The sequence below is a fragment of the Xylaria bambusicola genome (assembly GCF_022495145.1).
Source record: "Xylaria bambusicola strain CBS 139988 unplaced genomic scaffold F5B22scaffold_28, whole genome shotgun sequence".
Taxonomy (NCBI): Eukaryota; Fungi; Ascomycota; class Sordariomycetes; order Xylariales; family Xylariaceae; genus Xylaria; species Xylaria bambusicola.
This window is the reverse complement of record NW_025953581.1, coordinates 207,433-226,641: the sequence shown is the minus strand read 5'-3', so window position 1 is coordinate 226,641 and position 19,209 is coordinate 207,433. Positions and strand designations below refer to the sequence as shown.

Below are 19,209 nucleotides of genomic sequence, written 5' to 3'. Positions count from 1 at the left end.
GAACTACCTATCTCATCCAAGTCTAATTGCTCTCCACCGGTACGAGACCGCTGTTCTGTCTTGGCATGAGGTCTTGCGCAAGCAGTACAGGACAATACCGACTGCGAAATCAATACCTGGCTTCTCCCTTTGTAAAGGAATACATGAACATGGTCATTGGTCAAATTGGTTTTAAATACGCGTAAGTAACTCATTATAATGTATATACATTTCTTTGCTCTACAATGTAGCTCTTTTGATGTTACTGCAAGATACCGAGCTGCCGTTCTAGCGTACCTACCAAGCATTATGGGCACAACTGTGTTTGTGGTTGAATTCGTTAGCATCGGTAGTTAGAATTCGCGAAGTTTATCAACCTCGATAATCCTAATAGTTGCAAAAACTATCAAACGAACTCAACATGATAAGAAAGTTGAGTTTGGATTATAGACGGAACGTCTAGCTATGCTATTTGTATGTTCTAGCGGACTCAAAGCGTGCCTTGAATTCGAGAGATTAAGTAACGTGTAATTTACAAAAGAACATGGCGAATGAGATTGAGAGTGGTAGTGACCAACGAAGGTATGAGCCTCAGAGTGCCTAGGTGAACATGCAGAATAGGGATGCGGACAGTATGCAGTAATACTCCGCAGACATGCTTCGTTAGACCACGGCAATTCGACCACCGGACATTTATACCATAGGGTCTAGGGTGATTTTTTTTTTAAAGATATTTTGCTTCGCCGCAGCTAGGCGTACATATCACCCTAAACCCAACTTACTACTCGCGGGAGGTCGTGGAGACAAAAGCGAGTGATTGTTATGATTACCTCGACGGAGTTGTTAGTCTGATATTTTATGTTAGATATGACACCAAGTATACAAAAACTAGAAGGAAGATGTCATTTATACACACAAGGGGGTGTAAACCCATGCCAGGCTTAGTACAGCAGATTCCAGTTTTTAAGAAGACAAAAATTTCGCCAAATTTACTGTCAATGGTATCCGTTGAAATCATACCGTCCAGTATTGTCAGGCCGGGAGCTTCTGTGTTCTCGTAAGTCGGAATATATACGCCACGCTGTACATTTTCATTGCAAGCAACGGCGACGCCGTAGTATTGGTCTTATATCTAGGGTCATCCCAAGGGATACTTACTGTGCTACTCCGCATTTTTTGGGCAGTGAGGTCGACGTTGACATAGACTGAACGTCAGGTTCGATTGCGGGATCTGACGGTCAGTTGGCCGAACTGCGATAGATAGGTATGTTCCCATCTAACAACACGTTCGACTATTCATCGAATCCACTGCACCCTGACGGACATGGTGTACTTGCATGAACCAACGACTGCCAGAGAGGCTATTGCTACACAAGCGAAGAAACTGTCCTCGGCCTATGTAAACATTTCGTCTCTAGGTTGTCACTTTAAGGAGCTATATCTTACTTGCATAAACGTTATGATATTCTATGTATGTAGGTATTTATGGAGAATTGGTGCATGCATCAGACGATTAACTCGACAGATGAACATACGAGAAAGACTGGTCTCGAATATTCCACTACCAATAATGCCAAATCCATGGTCCAAGAGCAATTACCCTACATAGTTGTTGTACTGTAGTGTAGTACGGCCTTATGTCCTTATCCGTTAATAACCAACCCACGCAGACATCGCTCACGGGGTACACCGCAATTACGTAAAGATGCAAGATAGGACACCGCAGCAATATAGTTGTCGCACTTCGAAGAGTAGTTGGAAGTTCTAAAACGACATCCAAGTCCTCAGCAAAATCGGGGACTCTCAATACTTGTCTCCTCCGGCTATTAACACTCGAGAAAACCAGCAGTAAACATACATGCAAGATCGAGCTGCGAAGGCGACGCAGTTCCAGCACGCCACGCAGGAACCGTCAATTTAGAGAATACGTAAATAATCTAGTACACAAAAAGTCCCCTATCGCTTCCTGATGAATGGCCCGGCGAATCCAGCGAAAGGGAAATGCATGGTATCTCATGACGTAGAGTAAATAGATATATGCCGCGAAGCCACATCGCGGAACAGACAACTCAGCTACGAAAATCGCCAAGCGATCTTCAACCGCTTCGCGTAATAATTGTTCTATTGTACATGGAGTATCAAGCAGACCACCAACCTAGGTACTTGACGAAAGCAAAGCATTCTCCCCTCGGAGAATCGATCATATACCACCACTAGCGATCCATCCCATGTGTGTCCCAAACCAACACCAGCCCATCCGAATGCCCAAACACATACTATACTCTCCGATCGTCGATTAGCATCTCAATAAACCAGTACTTCACCATTAGTAACCACAGCCGGCCACATTAGTCCTTGACCTTGCGTTAGTCGACCCCAGGAAACTAATTTAGTCAGCCCTTGGTAGAAATAGTAATTTCCAAGTGTGGCCTCTAGGAGGCAGTGTAGTTGTCATTATTTATCCCCGCCTCCTGGTGATTGGCTAGTGAAGCCGATGAGGAAAACAGACACCAGTTGATATCCACTATGGTGCGAACTATTTCAAGCTAACGATAGAAAATGTCTGGAAGTATCGCGGTACTTTATGTCTACTTGGGCGTCGAGTAGCTCTACTTTCGTGTCTGAGTTCGAGGTAGATAGCGCGGTACATACTTGTTACCTAAGTACATATCTTATCATACCTGTACTATGCAATAGCTGTCACTGCGTAGCTTCGCAGCTGCAACTAGCTTTGCTATAATAAGTGGAAAGCATTTGCTATCAAGTCTGATATGATTCTGACTCCGACTAAGGGGACCGATTCCCATCACATATCCGACCCGGGGAGAGGAAATACCAGGCGCCATTCTTTTCTATAGCCCCCTAATGTGTTTCCATTTCTGTCCAACCGTCTAAATCTGTTTATAGAATCCCATTCTATAATTCACGTCCACTTGCCTTCTCAACTCCCGAGCTGGCTGCCTTGTCTTCCGTCGCCTTTCCGCTAGGGGTCCATTCCAGGGCCTTCAGACGCTCTGAAAGGATTGGGTGAGAGAAATGGTAGCTAGCATACATCCAGTCTGCATCCATGGTACTCAAGTTCTGAACTTGAAGCTTGATGAGAGACGAAGCGAGTTCGGCCTTGTAGCCAAGGTTACGTGCAAAAGAATCTGCTTGGAATTCGAATCGACGGCTCATGATGTTCATGAGCAGCTTGATAACAGTTTCCATAGGAGCCAATGCATCAGAGAAGAGGATGAATCCAATAATGATGGGATGCTCCTTTATGAAACCAAAGTCGGCATACAGTGACTGGTTGTTCACAAAGACGGAGAACAAGGTAAAGACGTAGAAAACGTGTAGCTGTTAAAGAGTCAGTCATCATGAGAGAATGCTGCTGGACAGAAACGTTACTCACCTGCGAGATACCGAACAGTCGGGTTGTGTGTCCTAGACTCCAGTGACCCAGTTCATGAGCCAAAACAGCTACGACTTCTTCCGACTCGCTCTTCTCAATCAGGGTATCGTAGATGACAATGTGCTTTTTCCAAGGGAGACCGAAGAAGTATGCGTTACTGTGGGCGCTGCGCTTGCTTCCATCAATGACAAATAGTTCGTGAAGTGGGAACTTGAGCTTCTTAGCCAGAGCTTCAGTTTCCGACTTGAGCTTGCCTTCTTCCAGAGGGGACAGCTTGTTGAAAAGGGGCAGAATAACGATAGGGTAGACCGTGATCATAAACATCTGGATGGCAGCAGTGAAAAGCCAGAGGTACGTGACGAATTGGTTACCGGTCTTCTTCACAATGGCAAGGAAACCAGCAAGGATCGGTGGCGTAAAGGCAAAAACGAGCAGGTTAGACTTGATCATATCGGTGATGAATAGCTTGGGTGTCTGCTTATTGAAACCAAACCGCTCCTCGAGTACAAAGGTGTGGTAGATGTTGGCAGGGAGAGACAATGCTTGCTGGATCAGAATAAACGAGAGGACGAATACGATAGAGTGAGAGATCTCGCCGGTAAAGCGAGCGGGCGCGAACCGGAGCAGAAGGTCACCAGTCCACGACCACAGCTTGGGGAGGACATCATAGTGTATGAAAGCGATATTCTGGATTTGACCGTAGAGACCCTTGATGAAACCGAACTTGGCTTTGGCGCGACCGTATTCCTGACTTTTGTCGTAGACTTCCTTGGAGACTTCTTGCTCGAGAACCTTAGGGGGCTGTGTTTTCTTAAGAACCTGGTATTGACGGAGAGACAGAAACTCTTCGAAGCAGTACTGGGCGACCGAAAACCCGATCATGAGCTTCTTCCACGGGAAGAGCGGGCGGTCGAGGGCGCGAGCTAGTCGCTGCAAGGATGTTGGGTTAGCACTCGAAGCCTGTATTACGTCGCATTACATGATGGCGATTGATGTGCAAATGAAAAGAGCCGTAACACTTACCTGAAGGAAATCCATCTTGTGAAGCACTATCCTCCTACTCTATCCTTTTGTTGGATAATATGGGAGGTAGGATGGGCGGTAGGCACTGTTTTAATACAGCTGCCGCAAGTTATGACGAGCTGATGGAGAACTTCGTCTACGTGTCTAAGTCAGTGTGGCTTGAATTGCTCGAAAGAGCAAGTGGGGCATCTGTAGCTTAACCAGCCACACCTATTCAAATGCAATGTGCGGCGCAATAGCCTTCAATAGGTATTCAGCCAGGTACCTAGGTATCTACCTATTTAACAACTTGTAAAGATTTCTCCGGGTGACCTATATACATTCACAGCAACAGGGCTAAACTGAAATAAAAATTGCTAAACTGGCCGGTGAGAGTCTTTTAAATTATACGCTCTATGAGAAAGAATAACTATTCGAGGTGGGGAGTGAAGCGCGACTTCTCATACATGTCATCAATATCTCATATTTGCCTTGACCCTCTCTAGGAGCTGCTCCCTTGTGTCATTCGAGCCGGGGTGAAGATTGCGCTTAATTAGAATGATATCAGCCATTGCATTCGACCAGCAGTTAGGTTACGAGTTGGCTCTTACCGCAGCTAACCATCTTCGCAGTTCCTCCCTCGTCCAACCTTCTGGGTTGCCTTTCGGGTCAGCCGAAGCAGGAAAGATGTCGCCGCCCCAGAAGGACCACTACACATATACTGTTAGATGTGCTATGGTATTACCCACATGATGGCAAGAGGAGAGGGATGGAAGTATACTAAAAGCGACGACTTACAACGACTGCTGCGGTGACTAGCCCGGAGAAGGCTTTGAAATATAGCTCCATTAGTACTTGGCGCGTGAGTGATAATAACCAGTAATATAAATACCTAGAACGGCATTCTGGTGGTAGTTAGTCCATCGAGTCTCTATGAAGTAGATAGTATGGTTTATATATACCTTTGATTTCATCGCATTATCAAGTGGAGTAGGCATTGTGGACAGACAGTCAATAGGTTGGATACAATACTTGAATTTGGTATTTTGTACTGAAGAACAGGCAAGGTGTCAACTAATAATTATATTACTTGAACGTATGATAAGGAGTCACATAAGCCATTGTCCTAGGGTGCGGGATTCGCCAGTCTGTCTTCTTATTTGACTGCCTGGCGGCTTCGTTAGTTTGCCATTGCAAGCTACCCTGTCGAGCCTGTCTAGGCACGGCAGCTCATGAGCTCGCGCCACACTGAAGCGTGGACGCCACGTCAGCCACTTTTACAGTATCGCCCCTGGTAATTATCAGTGGCCCGTGCTCTTGCCCGCCATTGTCAGTACAGCAAGATCATTGGCTACAACTCGCTAGAGGGGAACCCTGGTCGTCCACACAATTTTGTGCCGACGATAGAATAATTGAGACTAATTCCTGAACGAAATATTCGTGTTGAACCATTCCTCGTCCTCACAATCGCCAAATCGCCAAGATGCCTCAAGAGATTGCCGATATCAAGAGAGTATGTTCCAATCGAATTGTATTCAGCACGAAGTAAAAAAAAATAACCTGACAATTTTGGTTTTTAGTTCATCGAGATCTGCCGGCGGGACGACGCCAAGTGTACGTGTGACGAACCCGAGCCGAAGAATTGACGAGTGTTGCGCTGTATGATGAGAAGATAAAAACTTGATTCTGACGATTATTTGTCTCGTTTAGCCGCCCGGATCAAGAAGAGCACCAAGTCATCGCAGACCAAGTTCAAGGTCCGATGCTCAAAGCAGCTCTACACTCTCGTCCTTAAGGACACGGACAAGGCCGAGAAGCTCAAGCAGAGCCTTCCCCCGGGTACGCACGCAATGAATCAAACAAGACACTTCTTGGATAGTACATCATGGACTAACACCTAGGTCCGATAGGATTGCAAATCAAGGATGTTCCCAAGAAGAACAAGAAGGGCAAGCACACTGCTTAAACGATGAAAAGGGGGAAATGCATTTCAACTTGGGAGTATCTGGATGAAAGGCGACAATCTCCAAGCAGGTTGGGCGATGACCGGCACGACCGAATCTCGAAATAATGGACAAACCGGAGGGTGGCGTGTACGGGAAAAAAAAACAACCATGACGCATAGGACCAGCATAGGGCTGGCCGGGCTCATTTACAGGCGTCTACGGATAGCATGGAATTGAGATTTTTCTGCAAGCAAGACGAGGCTTGTGATAGACAATTCCCATCGATTGCACTACCAAAAGAACAAAAATTTGGACCAAAGCACACGCTATCTGCCTCAAGCTTATCATTCAATTATGCCTATGAAATCCAGACATGAGATATGACATGCGACTTCTCTATTAAGACAGGCTGCATCAGTTCAAAGTGCTTAAATTGCACGCCAGCTCCCTCTAGTGTTAAGAAGCAAACTCACCGTTAATCATCGTACTGTGACTAAGTTTAGTAAAAGTCCCAAAATATTGAATGCGCTAATCGCGAGACGAGATCTAAGTTTCCGTATTGCACAAGATAAATATTTTACAGAACTCCTTGTGCTGTGATATAAATGTTATAGAATTCGCTTATAATGCTTTACATCCAAGCCCTTGGCAAGCGACTGTAAGGGGGCAGCATATTCGGCAAAACGCGACGACTTTCCGAACTCGCCGTGCTTCTCCACGGCCGGCCATCCAACGAAGAAGACAAACTCGTCGGTCTCGGGGTCCTGCTTCTGGACGCGGAAGCTAGACCTGACGACCCGAGGCTTCACAAAGTCCTCGAGGATCGTCTTCCCGCCGTCCCAGGCCTTGGCAAAGTCCTCCCTTTTGTCCGCGGGTATCAGGACCCTGCCGACGCTGATGAACGGGCTCCGCAGCAGCGACTCTTGTTCTTGCTCGGCGTCGACGGGACGGAAGACGTCCGAGTCCAGGTGGAAGTACTCGAGCTTGCCAAAGTCGAAGTGGGCGCCGAGGGGCGCCGAGCTCTCCTTGTACTCGTCCGAGGCGAGCCAAGCGTTGTGCTCGTCGCTCGAGGACCAGTGCGCCGTCTCCATTACCACGCGCGGGTCCTCGACCTGCTGGAACAGGGCCACGCCGCGCGCTTCCCGATCGGTTGGGGCCGAGGGCACGTTGCGGCCGACCCAGTCCGCTTGTGCGTTGAAGGCACCACCCATCGCGGCCTTATTCGCCGGCGTAAATGCATCGGCAGTGCTCGTAAGCCAGACAATGTTGGTGACAGGCATTGTGACGGATGGATCGATGGATCGATGAGTGGATAGGATGATAAGCAGGTAGGTCTTGTTTATCTGTCTGTCTATCTTACGTCCCTTGTGTCTGTGATTCTTCTGTAGGGCTCGAGCGACGGAAGTCCTTTGAATTAGGTAGGTACCTATGGTTGTAATCTTGGAGGCTCAAATCTAGGTATAGCATGAGGCGATAAGAAGATCATCTAACCTTATGTCAGGTACCAATTTAGTCTAGTTTAGACGATGATTTCTAAGAATAACTCATACCATCAAATGAATGAAAGAACCTGCGAAACATTGGTGCTTATCTTTTCAAATCATGATGGAATTGCTGACGATCCATGAGGCGCCCTTTGAAACGCGGATGCCCTTCTATGGTCCTCCTGTTTCTCTACCCCGCATAGGCCAGAGCGTACGCAGTGGATTTCGAGGTGGAAGAAAAGAGGGCTAGACAGTCTACTCCAACGGCCCCGGTTGGGGTTCAATAACACCATAGCAGTTCACGATGTCGTCTACTCCATACCTACCTGCTATCATCGTGATGTACAGCCAGTGTTGTATCTCTAACATACGGAGAATACGCATACACGTCCTTGACTTGCAGATAAATAGATTATGTCTGTTAGTATCCGGTTATGACTCAATTCGGCGCACCCCGGTCCTCAGTGAATAAGTATCGGGGTTACTCAACTCGGATGCGCCGGGGGCTCGCCGATTCCGGTTAAGCAGTGACCGAACTCACCTACCTACCTACACGACCCATCTGCCTCACGAACACCGTTGAGGCCTGCATCGTGCGCTGTGCTTGGCTGCTCGGCACTGGTGACTGCACTAATGTAGCTACCGTGTGACGAGCATACCACAGGTGGTTGTACAGTAGTGCAAGAGAGAAGAGATAACTCGCTCTCTGTCGAAATTTATCCGAAACTGTCTGTTCCCGTCCTACCAACCCTGACACTCGAGAAGCTGATACGGGTATTCGTGAAGAGGTACACGAATTGCCTATTCGCCTACCTATCTACTCACGAAGTCAGATAAACAACGGGCGGTTTTCGCAACGCACCGGCCCGCAGAGCTCCGATTGTACATCATCATACATGCTGCTGCCGTAAACGGGTTGTCTAGCGAGATGGTCATAGCCAACTCTTCTGCATAGAGCAGACCATACTGTACTAACGCTCCACGTAACGGTGCACATGGTGAATAGCAGATAGGCAAGCCGTTAAGTCGTGTAGATAACATAGTGTGTGCAGCAGCGAGTTACGCCGCATGCAAGCGCACGAGCGGAGAACATATTGCGAAGGACCTCGGGAACTGTTGATGTTCTCTTATCAAATACTGGTTTGCCTCTCTCGGTCAGCTTACTCCAGCAAGTTGAAGCGACGGATGGGTACAGATGGGGCTAGATAGGTACGGGTAACAGGAGAAGACTACCTAGAAGATAGAAGATAGAGGATAGGTAGGGGATAGAGGAGAGAGATAATAGCGTCATCTTCCAAGTAGGTACCGGTACCGTAGGTATCTCCGCTGTCAATTTGACACATCCCATCCGATGACTTTTTTTTTTCTGGTTGAATTGTCTTGCCGGGCAAATTGCTTACCAGACAGAGCCTCCCACCACCACCCCCCGCGCCCCGGGCCCTTGTCGTTGATATGCGCGCATAGAAGCTTCGGTTTGCCCAGCTGACTGAACCTGACTAACCTGAGCAAACATTGTTGGACTGACTTGCAGACCTGATTCGGCGTGGTTGATGATGGTGATAACAGTAACCGTATCGGACTGAAACGCTCAGATCCTTGCGTTACTCAGCACGCATAGCACTTTATAAAAAGGCACCCATCGCAAAATAGAAGCATACCCACCCATAGCTGGGCGTGGCAGAGCAAGGATCTAGGGTAGGTATGTACGTAGGTAAGTACCTAAAGTAGGTACAGTAGGTAGTGTGTACCTTACCTAGTAGGTACCTACTTACACACCTTAACTCATCTGAGTGTGATCGGAACCTACCTTGATCCAGATGCGCATCGCGCATACATACATACACACATACTTACTTAAGTAGTATACCTCTCAGCCTCCTAAAGCTGCTCAGAGCACCAAACCATGCTGGAAAGGTAACCTGAGGGTACTTGGCGTGGTGTGCAGTGGACGTATAAGAGACGTCGAGGAGTATTACAGATGGCCTAGAGAGGAAAGGTCGGTATCGGTAGGTAGGTAGGTACTTATACTATGTACATACTACCTATACTACTTATGTAGGTAGGTGCAGAGAGATGCAGTAGCCAATGGTGGCCCGATCTTATCCCACGCAAAGACGGAAAGTTCCCCTGACTGTGCGGCCGCCCATTGGCTACGAGGGCCAACCTCAGCCTCCCCACAGCGTAGCCCACACCCAAGAGAAGGGGAGGGCGTGGGTCCCCTTTCAATTATTACCACGCTGAGCCCCGGCTCTCTTTCGCTCACCCCGACATGGGTCTAGCTTCTGTAGGTACTAGTAAAGGTACCCCATGACCCCACGTAAATACAGTGTAGAGAGAGGTACCTACCTGGGCACTTCCGTACTTAGGTAGTCTCGAGAGCGCGCGTGGCCAGAATGATTCCAGAACTTCGATTGCTCATCATGATTTGAAAAATCGGAAAGCAGAAAGGGGGCATTTATTCAGCTATAGGCGGGCCCCATTCACCCCAAGACACAGGACAGAACCAAAAGGGACGCCAGATGCCGTTAGTGAGAGCTGGGCTAGCTCGTCACAGTTCCAGTCCCGACCGGTTGTGTGACCCGATGACATTTCCCATGTTTTCTTATTGCTGGTCTCTCGGCTTCGGGGGATGGATACCTACCCTACCTACCTGCCTGTCAGACTGTTGGGAATACCTACCTACAGTAAGTACTGTGGGAGGATGGCAGCACGGATACACGTGTAGATGCTTCCGATGGATCGATCAACTGGAGGATGGATTGAATCGATGACGAGTCGTTACATCTAGACAATGGGTCAATTCACTAATGAGGCAGCGCACTTGCTGCACATTACATGAACAGACTGCTACACAAGAAGAGGTAGAGCATCTCAATCCCTGTAGTCGCATCCGCAACCCGGGCTGTCAACCAGAGGTACCACGGCCTGGCTGGGTACATTGCTCACCCGCATATCGTCTCTGGATTCCATGTCTTACTTACAAAATAGAGCAGAGGCACTATGCTTTTGTACCAGAGCGCGCGTCTGGACTCACACACATGACCTCAGTGCAAACTCAGGCCGCCGCTGATTGGCCGGCGAACTCTATCCAACTCGAGGTAACCTTGGGGACTGCTGCGTATTCGTACTTGACCCGAACTTCGATCGAAACGCGAAATGTGATGGCCTCCTTGTGCTCCCGCTTTGTCGTGCTTTGTCGTGCTTTGTCCCGCGTTGTGTGGCCTTGTTTGCGCTGCACAAGCCTCCATTGATAGGACCAACATACTCCAGGCAGATCCAGGCTACTGCTACTACTCAATTGCCCGCTTACAGCTTGACTGGATTGGATATACCCACCGTGACTGGGTATCGAGAGAGCGAGGCCCCCCTCGTCCCTCACTCGCTCGATGCTACCAGCCTGGGCAGCTAATAAGATACCTACAATACATACATACATACCCAGTATACCTAAGCTTAGGTAGTTATTACTACAGTACTGTAATGACATAGTTTAGGCCAGGCAAGGAAGAAGGAACCCGGCCTGTCTTAGTATGGGCAAGCGGTTTAGTGTAATGGTCTAGTCGGTGCGGGCTGCCCAGATCCTTCCAACAACTAATAAGCCAGGGTACGTTTTTAATAATAGCTTTTTCCCATGTCCATGGCCCAGGACATATACAAATAGCTTCGTCGCCTTTATTATCCCGTACACTATCCTCCGATTTCCCCTTCTTTTTTTTTCCTTTCCCCCTTTTCTGCAAATTTCCTCCCCGTGCTCCATCTTTCATCACGTCTTGTCTGGTCTTTTTGTTACGCACACGCCAGCAGACCTTCGCGGATAGTCCTGCTTGGTCTCTGCACACAAAGGTCACCACCACCACCGTTGATTCGATATCGTGCCTCCTCTCGACGCCTCCTCGTCACTGGTATCCGGCTTCCCTGTTTTATTCAAGACAATAAACTGTTGGGCCAATTGGTGCGAACATCGCAGTGTGGCCCACTTGTTGAATTACACGCTTAGAGCTGGTATACCTTCAAAAAGGCTTTATTGGGGACAGCCCCATCTGTAGGCTCATTTCTGCCACAACCCATGACTCGTGTTCCAGCTACACCCGAAAGCTCGTCTTCGGAAATGCCCAGCCTCACGAATGGCTTCCATGCGATGGAGGTGAACGGGAACGGGAACGGACGCACCAATGGTCACTCTAGCAGCACCGAGGGCAGCAGGTCATCGAGTGCGAGCGATGGGGCCAGGTTTGGGCGTAGGAAGTCAATTCCTATGATGCCCCCTTTCATGGTCTCCGCACCAGGCAAAGTCATTGTATTTGGAGAGCACGCGGTGGTTCACGGCAAGGTATGTCCTTGGCGGAAGCAAACGACGTGCACTCATTGTGCGCGCTCGTTTGCTCGTGAGACACTTGTGCTGGCCTAGAGAATACTGACCAGTTCGCTTTTTACAGGCTGCTATTGCTGCTTCGATCTCCCTACGATCTTACTTGCACGTAACGACACTTTCGAAATCACGACGCACAATCACACTCAGATTCCCCGATGTTGACCTAGTACATTCATGGCACATTGACGATCTGCCCTGGGAACTGTTCTCGCACCCATCCAAAAAAAAGTACTACTATGACCTTGTCACGAGTCTGGACCCGGAGTTAATGGCTGCTATTCAGCCACATCTCGCCGACGTTTCGATCGACAGGCCTCCTACTGAGCGCAAGATTCACCAGAATTCCGCTGCGTGTTTCTTATATCTTTTCCTCTCCTTAGGCTCACAAAAATTCCACGGCTGTATATATACGTTGCGGTCAACAATACCTATCGGTGCCGGGTTGGGCAGCAGTGCATCGATTGCAGTATGCTTATCGGCCGCCCTATTATTACAGATCCGCACCCTTTCGGGGCCGCACCCTGATCAACCCTCAGATGAAGCACGCTTGCAAATAGAGAGGATAAATCGTTGGGCCTTTGTGGCAGAGATGGCTATTCACGGAAATCCCTCTGGTGTTGACAACACCGTCGCGACACAAGGCAAGGCCGTTGTCTTCCAGCGAATAGATTATGACAAGCCACCTGCCGTAACGCCATTATGGGACTTCCCCGAGCTTCCGTTGCTTTTAGTCGACACTCGCACGCCCAAATCAACAGCTGCGGAGGTGGCCAAAGTAGCTAAGCTAAAAACTACTCATCAGAAACTCGTAGGCAGTATCCTTGACGCGGTCGATAAGGTGACCAGAACTGCCGAGGGTCTCATTGACGAGGACACTTTTGATGCCAAAGAGGACGAAAGTCTGAGACGCATGGGCGAATTGATGTCCATTAACCACGGCCTGCTTGCTTCTCTAGGAGTGTCACATCCTCGACTTGAGCGTGTGCGCGAGCTCATCGACTTCCAGAACTTGGGTTGGACGAAGCTGACAGGTGCTGGCGGCGGCGGTTGTTCGATAACATTGATGAAACCCGGTGTGTCCAAGGAAAAATTAGAATCGCTACAAGCACAACTTGATTCCGAGGGCTATGCACAGTTCAAGACGACGCTCGGTGGCGATGGCATCGGCGTTCTATGGCCAGCCGTGTTGAAGAATGGATTAGATGAAGACCACGAGGGTGGCATGGAGATTGATCTCGATAAGTTCCTTAACGCACCTGGCACTGAAGGTGTAGAAAAGCTGGTTGGTGTCCATGGCGGAACTGGCGAGAGAGAGGGATGGAAGTTCTGGAGAGTAGAGAGCCGATAACAACAGCAGCCTGGAGATGAAGAGCATCGTTTTGCTGTTTCGCTTTCTTTTGAATCTAGCTGCTTCCAAGCTGTTTCACTTCTTCACAAAGGTTTATCGAGCGGTTCCCCGGGTGTCACCACGGAAAGTTACGGATCGTATTGTATCATTGTTCTGGGGGTTATATCACAGGGACATTTAGCATGCATTATTCGGAGTATAGTTAGATCAGGGGCTCGATTTGTTCAAGTCTTTGACACAAGGTATAGTTAACTATCGTGCAATTCATATTAATAAGAGTTGTACTACCATTTGCGAGCTGTGCGCATGCAAGGCGAGGTGATACTGCGGGCAATTAACCCTTCGCGATCGTGGTGAGGTGGCGCGGATTAGATGCACCCAGAGACCATGCTTTAACCGGTCATATGGGCTGCTAGCGAGGCGCGACCGAAGTGTGAAAGTGACGATGTATCGTGAATAGGATTGAGACAACTCTGGTGACTTCGGGGAATGCTTGATGCGGGTTTGATTTACAGGCAGGGTCGACAATACGGTCGGGGATGGTCTCGGGGTTCGCTGGGCAGACTGGGGAAGGCATCTGGAAGCGCAACTTACCCCACCACATCCCACCATCCGCCGTCCCGCTGTCCCGCCCTCCCGCCATCCCACTCTTTACCTGGTCTTGCATCTGCATCTGCACCACATCACCAACATCATTGCCTTTCTCTCTGCTTTTTCGGCCACCCGCAGCAATGCCCCCGAAGAACAAGGGTGGCAGCTCCAAAGCGAAAGACGCTGAAGGTGAGTCGGGTCTTGGTCGACAAAGCGCGTAATCTATCTCTGGTCGGCTATCCAGTCTGGCAAGGTCAAGCGAGCAAATGCTCCAGCCCAGCCAAGTCGTGGCTTGCACTCCCAGTCTACATTCCAGACATGCACTCCAGCCCCCGCTACATGCGTAACGTGTGACGAAATAGTGAAAGTGGCCTCGGACTAACTGATTCTTTGTCTTACCTAGCAAAGCAACTAGCATCTGTACAACAGGCACCAAAGGAGCCTCAGACAATTCGTGAAATTGAGTGGCAGCAATATTGGTCTACGAATCCGATCCACAAGCTAGCTGAGGAACAGGGGTTTAATAGCCTGGGTCCTGCCGACAAACGAACCTACCTCAACCTAGAGTTACTTAGAAGTATAGCTCATATCGACGACCTCTCCAAGAAAGGCCAGCGCGAGTTCTGGAAGCAACTGAGCGACGCGAACGTACCACTACGCAGTGCCCCGAGACCGAAGGCCGACCAGTGGGGTCGCGACAGAAACGGTCGGCCTATAGGCGACTACACACCTGAGGAATACGCCGCGTACGAAAGGAAGAAGTCGAGGATAAGCGAATTAGATTTCGAGAGCACTTTCTTTAGGCGCGACAGGGAGAGGGCGCATTGGAAGTCAAAGAATCCAGTTACTGGAGAGGTATATACCATCACCGAGGACGATATAAAAGCTGAAAAAGAGCGTCGTCAGGAGATGTCGGCTCTTCGCAGCGAACTGTACGGCACAAAGCTGAGTACTTACGCAAATGATCCGGAGTGGGACGATGTCGTGCCTATACCGCAGGAGGAGCCAGAAGGCGCATTAGCGGCCATCGCTTATGCTGACGACTATGCGGAGGGTATGCATTCTTCTGAGCAACGAGTTTCATATCTCGCTTCCTGTAATTGAATCTGGTGGCTGATACTGTACTACAGCAATGGCCTACCTTCGTGCTGTCATGGTACTCAAGGAGCACACACCTCGTTGTCTGCGATTAACCGAGCATATTATTGATATGAACCCAGCACACTACACCGTGTGGCTTTATCGATTCGACATCGTCAAAGCACTCAACATACCTATTCCAGACGAGCTAGAATGGTTGAACGAAGTATCACTCGAGCATTTGAAAAACTACCAGATATGGCATCACCGACAGCAATTGTTAGATCTTCACTACCCGGCAGTGCAATCAGACGAGAAAGCCGTCGCGGCACTCGCCGCCGGCGAGCTTGATTTCCTAACGGACATACTAGAGAAGGACACGAAGAACTACCATGTATGGAGCTATCGGCAATACCTGGTGCGCAAGCTAGGGCTATGGGACTCGGGAGAGGAGATGCGTAGCACCGAGATGCTGATCAGTCAAGACGTGCTGAACAACTCGGCGTGGTCACACCGATTCTTCCTGGTCTTCGACAACCCGAAACAAAGCACACCAGGATCCCACAGCACCGCCTACGACCCCAAGGTCCCCGAGGAGATAATCCTTCGCGAGACAGCCTACGCAGAGGAGAAGATCTTCCTCGCCCCTCAGAACCAGAGCCCGTGGAACTACCTCCGCGGCGTGCTCGTCAAGGGAGGAAAGCCATTGGGCTTTGTGCGCAGGGTGGCGGAGTCGTTCGTCGACGGCCTGGGCGAGGGCGAGGAGAAAGAGGCCGTCCGCAGCTCGCATGCCCTGGACCTGCTGGCTGACATCTGCAAAGAGGCCGGCGAGAAAGAGAAGGCCGACCTGTGTCTGCGCCGACTTGGCGATAGGTGGGATCGCATACGGAAGGAGTACTGGGAGTATCGGAGACAGAAGCTTGATGAATAGGGAGGGCCTTTTTGCACGTAGATGTAGGGAGGGGGGTGACTGGCGCAAAGCGGTTTGAAACTCGGTTGTGGAGTATAGATAGGAACGAATTTAGAAGAGGGGAGGGTATTGTGCCACGTTGTTGTTAGGTTGTGAGGGCGATGGTACAAGGTGTTGTGAGTGGTCTGTTGGACCAGACAGGTAGCTTGATATCAATTGACATGCTCACGTTTACACGCGGTTTTCTTCTATCTTTCTGCTGTGTATGTGTTCTGAAGACGTGATGCTAGATCTTTGCATTCGCTCTAGATACGTCACTGCTATATGTATATATATATATATGCCTGGAACGTAATATCTGATATCCTTTTCCTGCTTGTAGCTAGCTGGTACATGTACATGGATTTGGGAAGTGCCATGGTTTCTGGTACGAATGTTTCGTTAACATCCGTTGTCTGTCTGTCTGTCGTGATGAAATGTAGAGATGTAATTGTGGGCTTTTCGTGGGATATATCCCAGGGAGAAGAGTTACGCAACTGTTTCTTCTGGAATTCCCTACTCGCACTTTCCTCGCCTTCTCCTCGCTTGGGCGGTATATGAGTCTAGCGACACCGTTTTGTCCATTGGGTCATCAAATCCCTCGCCCGTTCATCCCATCCTCGTATCCTCCTCGCTTTTCCTCGTCTTTTGTTTGACTTTATCGATATTTGGTTGGGGTTCGAGTGATGACTACTTCACTTTGTCGTCGTGGTCTTGGTTTTTCGGTATTGCTTTGGCTTGACGCCTGTATGGATGGTTTCTTGCTTGACGGAGTGGGTGAGTGAGTGAGTGGTATATAGGTATACTCACACCCCGAATTTCTCGCGGTACTTTGCCAACATGTCGAAGGAGATGCTCGCGCCGCCGCACACGACTAGCACGACGTTCGTCCGCGCCCAGCTCGCGTCGTCTGCGTCGGGCGCCAGCGCGACGCGCAGCAGAGCTTGACTGTTGTACGCGGCTGAGAGCGTTGCGCCGCAGGCCACTTCGACTAGGAAGCGCGCGTCGTCGAGGAATCTCGCGCAGGCTGATACGGCGGCTGCGTCGGAGACGACGGCGCTCGTGAGACGTGTTTGGGAATGCTCTGGGCTCCGCTTCGTGGGTGACGGCTTTGTAAGGGGAGACGAAGACTGTGGGGAGAGGAGGGTGAAGGTCGATGCGTTGCATCTCTGCGCCCACTGGTATGTTTGCGCTGAGACGCGCGGAGCGCCTAGCGTTGTCGCTACACTTGTTATACCTGGTAACGATACGTGTTGTTCTGCGCGGATGCTGGCTGCTAGAGAGTCTGCGCCTGACGTCTCTATCGCGAGGACGGCGGGTCGAGGAGAGCCATAGTTTCTCTCTATCCCCTCCATCACACCGTTTAGTAAACCACCGCCCCCGACACTGCACACGATGGCATTGACCACGCCGTTCCCGTCCCCGTTTCCGCTGAAGAACCCCTTCGCCTCGAGAGACGCCAGTTCATCGACTATTGTCGAGTTTCCGTCCCAGACCGACGGATGGTCGAAGGGCGGGACGTAGACGCCGTCCGGATTGCTCTCGACCGCGGCCCGACATAGCGCGTCGGCCTCGGGCCAGGCGCCGCTTGTTGCGCGATGCGGCGTCGCGCCGAGGGCGGCGAGTTTCTCCATGACTATGTCGGGCGTGGGCGCGGAGAGGAACACGTCGCAGGGCTGCCGCAGAGTCCGCGCCGCTTCGGCACAGGCCAGCCCTGCGTTGCCGCCGCTGCTGCAGTGGAAGTGCGCGCGCCCTGAGCTCGACGTCAGCAGGGCGCGCGACATCATGGTCCCGATCCCGCGGGATTTGAACGACCCTGATGGCTGCAGGTTTTCAAGCTTCAGGTATATGTTGCAGCCCGCTGCCCGGGATAGCTCCTGGGACTGGATGCAGGGCGTCTCCATGTGGAGCTTGGGTAGGTCCGGCACGAATGAACCCATGTTTGTATGAGGACTGCTGAATAGGAACTGGTTTTGTCTTGTAGGAAGACTCGATCTCTTGAAGCGCAAATTGGATATCGAGACTATCGCCGCTCTCTAAACTGCTCCTTGATGAGAATGTATAGAGACACCTGGGGATTCGCTCCCTGCGAGGCCCTGATTCTTTGCCTGATGCTTGATGAGAACCTTGGTGGTTTTGGCTGTGATAGTCTCTGGAGGCTTATATATGAAGCAGATAAGACACGGCCCCGATCCTGGTCCGAAGAGTCAGGTTGCAGATATTTTGCAGGTTCTGATGTCTCGGAGTAGTTAAAAGGATGAGAGTTGTAATTGGGGAAAGACCAGAAGATGAATTGAGTTTAATCAATCTCAGGCACTCTCTTATATAAACCCTGGTAGCCTAAAGGCATGGATTTTTATGGGAGCGTGATTCATTCACATCGAACTCGGAGGTTAAGATATAGCGACAGGTTGGCGTCCCACAAATATGCGAAAGGGCGTGGTCTGGAGCCGCCTTCTTTGACATTTGGACAAGCTGCAATCTCACCATGTCCAACCATTTAGTCCGACAAATGGGATTATCGCCAACCTACCTCCCCAATACGAAAAGGCTTGCCCCCTGTTTTCTACCATCGTGACATGTTCCGGGACAAAGCGGCGCAGGTTGACCGGTTCCTCTTGAATAAGTATAGGGTAAGATGGAGCGAACTATAGGGTAATGGAGATTGACTCGAGGGGTTGCCGACCGAATAAAGCCCGGCGCCCGATTCCGACGCTGGCCGGGTGCAACTTCATGCCCTTTAGCTTTAGCTTGGGCTCAGAGCAATGAAGGAGAGTCTTATCTCGATCTGTTTTATCGTTATTATCGTTATTCTCAGTGCGCGAATAGAAGTATTGACTTCCCATCTCCTCTGTTTTGACTTTTGGGCAGCGTTAGGGATCGTGATCATTCCTTGGGATGCCTTTGGCGAATCTCTTCGGTTCAGATCGGCTCATGATTATGTTATTGTCGCTGGCCTTCGTTAGGCCTCTACCTAGATAAATTTTTGGAGAATCAATACATCCTTGCTGCTTATGGGAGACAGCCGCTTGCCGATGTTGATTTCTTAATACATCCACAA

The 19,209-nt window shown here is 49.9% G+C and overlaps 7 protein-coding genes across 7 annotated transcripts; 3 read left to right on the top strand and 4 right to left on the bottom strand.

The window, feature by feature from the left end:
• Positions 1 to 2,895: 2,895 nt before the first annotated feature.
• Positions 2,896 to 4,414, bottom strand: F5B22DRAFT_637147 (peptidase family M48-domain-containing protein; the record flags this gene model as incomplete). Its single annotated transcript, XM_047977393.1, has 3 exons — positions 2,896 to 3,321; positions 3,377 to 4,306; positions 4,400 to 4,414. The coding sequence occupies 3 exons, from the start codon at positions 4,412 to 4,414 to the stop codon at positions 2,896 to 2,898; spliced, it is 1,371 nt and encodes a 456-aa protein (XP_047829687.1).
• A 130-nt stretch (positions 4,415 to 4,544) lies between these two features.
• Positions 4,545 to 5,591, bottom strand: F5B22DRAFT_611378 (uncharacterized protein). Its single transcript, XM_047975272.1, has 3 exons — positions 5,177 to 5,591; positions 4,990 to 5,088; positions 4,545 to 4,926 (listed from the first exon to the last, which is right to left on the bottom strand). The coding sequence occupies exons 1-3, from the start codon at positions 5,225 to 5,227 to the stop codon at positions 4,852 to 4,854; spliced, it is 225 nt and encodes a 74-aa protein (XP_047829686.1). The 5' UTR covers positions 5,228 to 5,591; the 3' UTR covers positions 4,545 to 4,851.
• A 270-nt stretch (positions 5,592 to 5,861) lies between these two features.
• F5B22DRAFT_647694 (ribosomal protein L38e) lies at positions 5,862 to 6,344 on the top strand (the record flags this gene model as incomplete). The annotated part of the gene is made up of 4 exons (XM_047978912.1): positions 5,862 to 5,891; positions 5,959 to 5,992; positions 6,089 to 6,217; positions 6,289 to 6,344. 4 exons carry the CDS (start codon positions 5,862 to 5,864, stop codon positions 6,342 to 6,344), a joined length of 249 nt encoding a protein of 82 aa, XP_047829685.1.
• A 347-nt stretch (positions 6,345 to 6,691) lies between these two features.
• Positions 6,692 to 7,764, bottom strand: F5B22DRAFT_238363 (uncharacterized protein). Its single transcript, XM_047969916.1, has one exon. The coding sequence runs from the start codon at positions 7,602 to 7,604 to the stop codon at positions 6,933 to 6,935; it is 672 nt and encodes a 223-aa protein (XP_047829684.1). The 5' UTR covers positions 7,605 to 7,764; the 3' UTR covers positions 6,692 to 6,932.
• A 4,152-nt stretch (positions 7,765 to 11,916) lies between these two features.
• F5B22DRAFT_637145 (mevalonate kinase) lies at positions 11,917 to 13,528 on the top strand (the record flags this gene model as incomplete). The annotated part of the gene is made up of 2 exons (XM_047977392.1): positions 11,917 to 12,138; positions 12,245 to 13,528. 2 exons carry the CDS (start codon positions 11,917 to 11,919, stop codon positions 13,526 to 13,528), a joined length of 1,506 nt encoding a protein of 501 aa, XP_047829683.1.
• A 731-nt stretch (positions 13,529 to 14,259) lies between these two features.
• F5B22DRAFT_647691 (prenyltransferase alpha subunit) lies at positions 14,260 to 16,130 on the top strand (the record flags this gene model as incomplete). The annotated part of the gene is made up of 3 exons (XM_047978911.1): positions 14,260 to 14,308; positions 14,523 to 15,173; positions 15,250 to 16,130. The coding sequence occupies 3 exons, from the start codon at positions 14,260 to 14,262 to the stop codon at positions 16,128 to 16,130; spliced, it is 1,581 nt and encodes a 526-aa protein (XP_047829682.1).
• A 412-nt stretch (positions 16,131 to 16,542) lies between these two features.
• On the bottom strand, positions 16,543 to 18,442 carry F5B22DRAFT_238151 (tryptophan synthase beta subunit-like PLP-dependent enzyme). The gene has a single exon (XM_047969914.1). The coding sequence runs from the start codon at positions 18,086 to 18,088 to the stop codon at positions 16,955 to 16,957; it is 1,134 nt and encodes a 377-aa protein (XP_047829681.1). The 5' UTR covers positions 18,089 to 18,442; the 3' UTR covers positions 16,543 to 16,954.
• Between the last annotated feature and the right edge of the window lie 767 nt (positions 18,443 to 19,209).